Source organism: Gallus gallus, chromosome 31 (assembly GCF_016699485.2).
Source record: "Gallus gallus isolate bGalGal1 chromosome 31, bGalGal1.mat.broiler.GRCg7b, whole genome shotgun sequence".
NCBI lineage: Eukaryota > Metazoa > Chordata > Aves > Galliformes > Phasianidae > Gallus > Gallus gallus.
In genome coordinates this window covers 617,349-624,266 of record NC_052562.1, presented here as the reverse complement: position 1 = coordinate 624,266, position 6,918 = coordinate 617,349, and the positions used below count along the sequence as shown (strand labels likewise).

Sequence of the window (6,918 nt, the reverse complement as noted above, 5' to 3'; positions counted from 1 at the left end):
AGTCCCCTGGAAGCCATGGTCAACACAGTGACAACAGTGGAAAAGTCTTGTGGGAAAAGAGGGGAATGGGACCCTGGGGAGCTCCTTGGGCAGGGCAGCATTACCTGTGAGTTCAACCATGGAAAAAAAGGGATTACCTTGGGATTGGAGAAGGAAGCACTCCCTCATGGGAACATCCATGACAGCCCCTGGACACGTGCATGATGAGGGATTGCCATGGGGCTGGATAGAACACATTGCCCAATGCAAGGAGGCATTCTTCAAGTGAATATCAATCCTGGGCCCACCCGGATCCCAATCCAAGCAGCATTTGGAAGGCACCGGCTGTGGAGGAATCCAGTGTGAGTGCTGGGCAACCCATATCCACGTGGATCTTCTCGCCATGAGCTCCTGGTAGCAACCCTGCTCATTCCTTCGTACATGCTGAATCCATTCATCAAGGGAAAATTTCTCCACAGTGCTTACAACCCATGAATCATGATGAAAAATCCCACTTGAATGGGGAAGGAGAGAACTTGACCTTTACCCATTCGTGGCTGGACAAAATGATCTGTGGCCCTTCTCAACTGGAACACAAGCAATGAGCTCTTAACTAATCGCAGTATGGTGTCGGCTTCTTTAATTCTGTGCTTATACTGTTTGTTTGTTTGTTTGTTTTGCTGGTTTTTACAATTCTGTAAGTGATTCCATGCCCTTTAATGTCCCTTCCAACCCAAGCACCTCTATTTTACTGCTCTTTGGCAGGCTGGAGATGAACAGGAGCTTGGGAGGGGACAGAGACAAGATAGCTGACAAAAAGAGATAAAACGGACGCTGCATACAGAATGAGGTCAGACTCAGTAAGAAGAGGTGGGGAAAAGAGGGAAAAGGGAGAAGTTTCCTCCCCCCAAGAGACAGGAAGCACGGCCCCTGCTAAGGTCTCTATGTGTCCTGAAATAAAAGCAGGGGCTCTGCAGATGCAAGAAATGCATCATGGGCTGCATCACAGCCTCTCGCTGTGAGTAACTCTCTGTCAGCTGCAGAAACACACAGGACGTGTCCTAGGCTCGCAACACAAGCCTGTGACCATCTGCACCCAGCTCACAGCAAAGCAGGAACCGTGAGGAGAGATCTCCAAAAGATGTGCGGGCAGGTGGGATGGGCCATGCCGTGTCCCCATGTCCATGTCCTCCTGCTGCTGGTGTTTGGTGAGTTGGGGCTGCTTTGGGTAGCAGGGAACCCTGCTTGGAAGTAGAAGCCCAGCACAAAGGGGCTTGAGATGGTGCCGAGGGTGGAGGTAGAGTACCTGTGGGATGGAGTCTTGCACCCAAAGCATGACTTTTGAAGTTGAGGAGACTGCATCTGGAAAACAAAACCCATCCCAAATGGATTTAGGCTTGCTCAAATGGAGACAGCGGCGATGCAGGAAGGGGATACACTTGTGGAGTGGTGACTGCTGAAGACTGGAGACATGGACAGATACATGTGGGTGTGCAGGACACTGTCCCTCTAACCAAACCCCTCTCTGCTCCACGGTGCAGGTACTGCTGTGAGCACCCAGGACATCTGCAGTTCCACAGCTGATGGTGAGTGTGAGAATGGGTCCAGAAAATGAAGACATGGTGGGGGTGGAGATGGAAAGAGAGAAAGGCTTTATTGCCTCTGAATTCCCAATATCCACCCCAGGAGGGCAGATTCTCCATGACTAGAAATGCAGTGTGTTTTGCAGCTAATGATGCTGGTGGAATCCCTGTGCCATCTCTCCAGGTACTCTCCAGGCTCCACTCCTGGTCCTTAACGCTTCCAGAGCTCAGGAAGGGGAAATCGTCCTGGCTCAATGTGTCCTTCAGAAGATGGTTCCTGCTGTGCGAATTGTCTTCTGCAAGGATGGGATGGAGTTTTACAGCATGAAAGCCCAACAGCATACGGTCATCAACTCCATGCTGCTGAACATCTCTGCAAGAAGCAGTGGGACATACACGTGTGCGTACCAGCAGAGGAATGAAGAAAAGTCACTGGAAAAGTCTACCCTCAGCGCTCCGTTGGACCTGCAGGTCACAGGTGGGACTTGACACCAGGGTGGTGGGGACATAGGGGATGGGGAGTAATTAACACCACATGGATATCCCTTGTGCAGCAAGAGATGCCAATAGAGAGAGGATGGCTCTGGAAGGGTTCCTGTCTCAATCTTATGCTGCAGAAATCAGGCTCTGCAGTACATAAAGGTACATAAAGCAGGTACATAAAGCAGGCACAGGGTTTGGGCGTGGTCCCTTTCCTGGGTAAGGATGCTCCTAGGGTTATTCCAAAAATGTTTCGAGAATGCGGAAGGGAAACTGGGATGATTTCCAGGTGTGAGGTTGCTCCTTTTTGTTTGATTTCCGAGGCTGCAACGAGATGATGCTGTGGCCATAGTGTGAGGATGGGCATATGTTGGTGTGCTTAGTATTTGTGTTGCCTCTTCTTGCATCAAAGCTACCAAAAAGAGCCTTTGGATGGTGGCAGGAGGGGAAATGCAGGATGGAGTCTTGCAAGTGGGACGCTGCCATCCCATCCCATAGAGGCAGAGCAACATACTAGTCCTTTCTTTATCCCCAAGGTCAAAGAAAGGAGAGTTGTGCTGCAGTATCATACGGTGCACAGTTGCATTTATGCCATGCATTTCTAAATTCATCATAGTTTAGATAATTGATCATCAGAATGGCAGAAACCCCATGTCAGCCCACGTGTCTCAGGGGACAGAGCTGGCTCTGTGGGCATCTTCCAAGGCCTACATACCCTGCCCCGTACCAGTGCATTCAGAAAATCTGACCATGCAGAGCTATGAGCACTGGTGACACTCCGCCCATCCATATGTCTGTCCAGGTCATGTGTCCGATTCCTCAGCAGGAACCATAACTGCAGGTGAGGGACTCTCCTTTGCTCCTACTGACCCCATCCCTTCACCTTTTCCCTATCCCTCTCCTCTTTTCCCATCTCATCTCTATGGCGCTGTAACACCCCAACTTCTGCGTCACTCCCATCTGACCCCATCAACCTCTGTGTCCCCAGACACCAACACTCCTCTGAACCTCACAGTCATTCATGTGGTATCAGTTACTGTCACCCTCCTCCTGTCTGCAGCCACCTTCTGGACCATTAGGAAAGGTGAGGACTTGAGGGGACTGTGGGGGATCCATGAGGCTGCCACAGCTTTGATGTGAGACTGTTTTTCTTACAGGTGCCTGCCGGGAGAGATGCCGAAGGTGAGAAGTAAGGCTGGGAGGGGACGATTGAGAGCATTTGGGAACGTGGGGAACTCCTTTTGCAGGGCAGCATTATCTGTGAGTTCCCCCATAACAGGAAAGGACTGCCATGGTGTTGGAGAAGGAAGGATTTCCTCATGGTAACATTACTGATAGCTCGTGGATGCCTGGAGGATGAGGGATTGCCGTGGGGTTGGACTGAATGCAGTGCCTGATGCAAGGAGGCTTTATCCAAAGGAATAACAGTCCTGGCCCCCTGCAGCAAACATCCACCCCAAATCCATTTTCCCTTAATCCACAGGCAGCAGCACGTTCCCAGCCAGCAGGTGCAAGCCACCGACTACGGAGAAGTCCAGTGTGAGTGCTGGGCACCCCTTTTCCATGGGGACCCCCTTCCCTTGGGCTCCCATTTGCCATCCCACCTGTCCCTTTCCCGCTTGGACATGCAAAAACCATTTCTCAAGAGTCAGTTTCTCCAGGGTGCTTTCGTCACAGTGCTCATGGTGACAAATCCCATTTGCACAGCGGGTCTCACACTTCACACTCTGCTGTTCTCCCATCTACAGTTCCCCTCACTATGGTGTTTGTTTCAAGCACAGACCAAAGCTCAGCCCTGCACTGGAGGATATTGCTGTGTACACAGACAGCAGTGGGGAAATATCTCATAGATATTTGCTCTGCAAGTGCAGGCAGCTGCAAAGGGAGGATGCTGTGGTCAGGGATGGGGGATATAACACCACCACACCTGCACCTTGCTCTGTTTGCAGCTTGAGTTTCATTGCAGAGCAGCAGGCTCAGATGTGCTATGTAAATATAGAAAATGCCTCAAATGATGGGGAAATGCCCCCCCGAAGCCCAGTGTCTCTGGTCCTCCAAATCTTCCTGCAGAGTGGTGCAATGGGGGTGGACAGTCAGTCCAGAGCCCCGCGGGGTCTGCTGCCCAAACCAGTGGAGGGTCGCCCCCCTTCCCACGTGAATACTGAGCACTCATAGTGTGTTTTTTTTCCCCACAGACTCAACCATTGCCCACTTTCGAAGGGACAAGGTGAGTCAGGGCCCTTCTCACCCAAAACTAAAGTGATATGCTCCACAGGAGTGGCATTATCATTTTGGTACGCTTGCTCATGCATCTCTTTACTTGCACAAAAACTGCAAATCACAAGGTTTAATTTCTGAGTCACAAGTCACTCTACCTCAGTCTACGGCAAATGCCTCCCCTTGTTTTCCAACCCAGATCTGCTCTGACTTTTGCTAGCTGACTCCTGCCTGCTTCTCCAATGCGTGCGGCTCCCTCCAGCGCTCCTGGAGCCTCCTTGTGCAGGGCTTGCAGGCTGCAGCTGCAATAACAGGGCTTTCCTTTCCCCTCCAGCCTCCCGTGAAGCAGATGACCCGCAGCAGAGATGCATAGGCTTCAGCATGCCAAGGCAACCAGGACTGCGTCACGGCCATTGTGTTTTCTTGCAGAGGGCTCTTGGGGCAGAACATGGGGCTTTTGGGTTCATGGGGTATGCTCTCCCATTATTTCTAGCCACTAAGATATATGACTTGCTTATGAATGGACCACCTAGCATATCAATAAAATATCACAGATATTTTAGAGACATCGGCAAGTGCTGAGCTGTGTTTATGCATTACTGCTGTGGATTTAGGTGGAAGAAACTCTGGAGATGCCCAGGATGGTTGTATTTTGGTACCTACCATGAGCCCCAAGCACAAGTAGTATGTCATAGCTAATACGGACAGATAGGTGCTCTCAGAGTGCATTCAGACAGAAGAAGTACACAAACTTCATTCTGATGCAGAAGGATTTCATGCTTTTATTGATAAGTGTCACCTCTGCTGTGCTTTCCCCCTTGTTCTTGCAGAGAAAGGGGTGGATCGCCTCTCACTTTCTGACATTCTGTCCTATGTACAAACTTCAGAGCTGTGTATTCCAGAGACCTTCAAAACACAAACAAGGAATTACAGTGGTCCCACAGCACGGCCATGCAGCATTCCCCATGGGAATGTGGCAGGAGGGGAACTGCAGCCAGAGCACCGCCACCGTGACAACTGAGCTGGCATTCCCCCTCCAAAGCCATGCCTTCTGCAGACAAAAAAATGCACGCTCAACCTGCAGGCCTCTGCAAGAGCACACCTCACCTTCACTCTCCTCATTTCATCCACGTTGACATCTGCAAGGAGATCCTGAATGAGTGCCCAGCCATCAGCAGGGGAGAGACCTTCCCCAGCCACCAGCACAAATGCACCCATGGGCATCCTCTGCCAAAATCATCACCCTTACAGCTTCCTACAGCGGCTCCTGAGGTCTGCCTTGCAGCCCCAAGGAAATGCCCTGTGTCATAGGGTGTTGGGTTTTACTTCTGCACGATACTGGGTGGAGGCTGCTCTGTTGCTGAGAATGGTCCTCACCCAAAAAAGTGCTCTGAACAGTCACATTTCCTCTGAAACACTGTCCGCTCAGTGTAGAGTTTGAAAGTGAAACTGTGGTAAATTCCCAGCAGTGTCAGCTACAGGAGTGGAGACTGTATAGCAGGGTGAAGAGAATGAGACCATATTTGTCAGGGAGGTTTAGAGAGATGATACCTGAATAGTATTGGGACTATATCCTGAAAAAGTAACTTTATTAGCATTGATTGTCATGTGCATATGGAGATAATGATCTTGAAAGATTTGAAAGGTTGGCCCGGGTGAACCTAATGAGGTTCAGCACGACAAAGTACAGGGTTTTGCACTGGGGGGAAGCCCAGGCATCTATACAGACTGGAAGGAGAAGTCCTTGAGAGCAGCTCTGCAGAGAAGGACCTGGGGGTCCTGATGGATGACAAACTTAACATGAGCCAGCAGTGTGTTTTTGCAGCTCGGAAAGCAAATGGTATCCTGGGCTCCATCATGAGAGGGGTGGCCAGCAGGGACAGGGAGGTGATTGTCCCTCTCTACTCTGCTCTTGTGAGGCCCCATCTGGAGTACTGTGTCCAGGTATGGAGCCCCCAGTACAAGAAAGACAGAGAGCTGTTGGAGAGGGTTCAGAGGAGGGCCACGAAGATGATCGGGGGGCTGGAGCACCTCCCCTACGAGGACAGGCTGAAGGAGCTGGGCTTATTCAGCCTGCAGAAGAGAAGGCTGTGGGGTGACCACATTGCAGCCAGAGTAAACTCTTTGAAAGGGTAGATAATAGCAGGACAAGGGGGAATGATTTTAAGTTGAGAGAGGGAAGATTTAGGTTGGATGTTAGGGGGAAGTTCTTTACCAGGAGAGTGGTGAGGTGCTGGAACGGGCTGCCCAGAGAGGTTGTGGATGCCCCGTCCCTGGAGGTGTTCAAGGTCAGGTTGGATGAGGCCCTGGGCAACCTGGTCTAGTAAATGGGGAGGTTGGTGGCCCTGCCCAGCAGGGTGGTTGGAGATTCATGATCCTTGAGGTCCCTTCCAGCCCAGGCCATTCTGTGATTCTGTGTGATTCTGTGATAATACTGACTTAAAATACAGCATTTGGGATCATCTCTGATTTGTACTCAATGCCTGGAGAGGAAGAGTGCAAGGGACTGAAACTTACAGTAAGAATCGTGGTCAGCAGGAGATTCCTCAGCACTACCAGCACCATGCAGAGAGACGGAGAGAACAGAGAGAAAAGTCATTGAGGTTCCACAAAGCATCCAGGGGCCCTTGTAAACATTCCCATAGAAAATTGCCTCCAT

General features: G+C 50.8%; 1 protein-coding gene across 2 annotated transcripts; it reads left to right on the top strand.

The window, feature by feature from the left end:
- The first annotated feature begins 965 nt into the window (after positions 1–965).
- On the top strand, positions 966–4,823 carry LOC107055449. 2 transcript variants are annotated; one of them, XM_040654463.2, is made up of 9 exons: positions 966–1,187; positions 1,521–1,565; positions 1,747–2,040; positions 2,845–2,883; positions 3,031–3,126; positions 3,200–3,224; positions 3,526–3,581; positions 4,238–4,269; positions 4,594–4,823. In XM_040654463.2, the coding sequence occupies exons 1-9, from the start codon at positions 1,121–1,123 to the stop codon at positions 4,630–4,632; spliced, it is 693 nt and encodes a 230-aa protein (XP_040510397.1). In that variant the 5' UTR covers positions 966–1,120; the 3' UTR covers positions 4,633–4,823. The 2 variants fall into 2 exon arrangements, with proteins under 2 accessions (XP_040510397.1, XP_040510398.1); XM_040654464.2 differs by lacking the exon at positions 2,845–2,883.
- The last annotated feature ends 2,095 nt before the right edge of the window (positions 4,824–6,918 follow it).

Excerpts from the sequence above, each read along its gene's own strand:
- LOC107055449 (XM_040654463.2), top strand. The coding sequence starts at position 1,121 with ATGTGCGGGCAGGTGGGATGGGCCATGCCGTGTCCCCATGTCCATGTC. Across the intron at positions 1,188-1,520 it reads CCTCCTGCTGCTGGTGTTTG|GTACTGCTGTGAGCACCCAG; the intron begins GTGAGTTGGGGC and ends TCCACGGTGCAG. Across the intron at positions 3,225-3,525 it reads TGCCGGGAGAGATGCCGAAG|GCAGCAGCACGTTCCCAGCC; the intron begins GTGAGAAGTAAG and ends CTTAATCCACAG.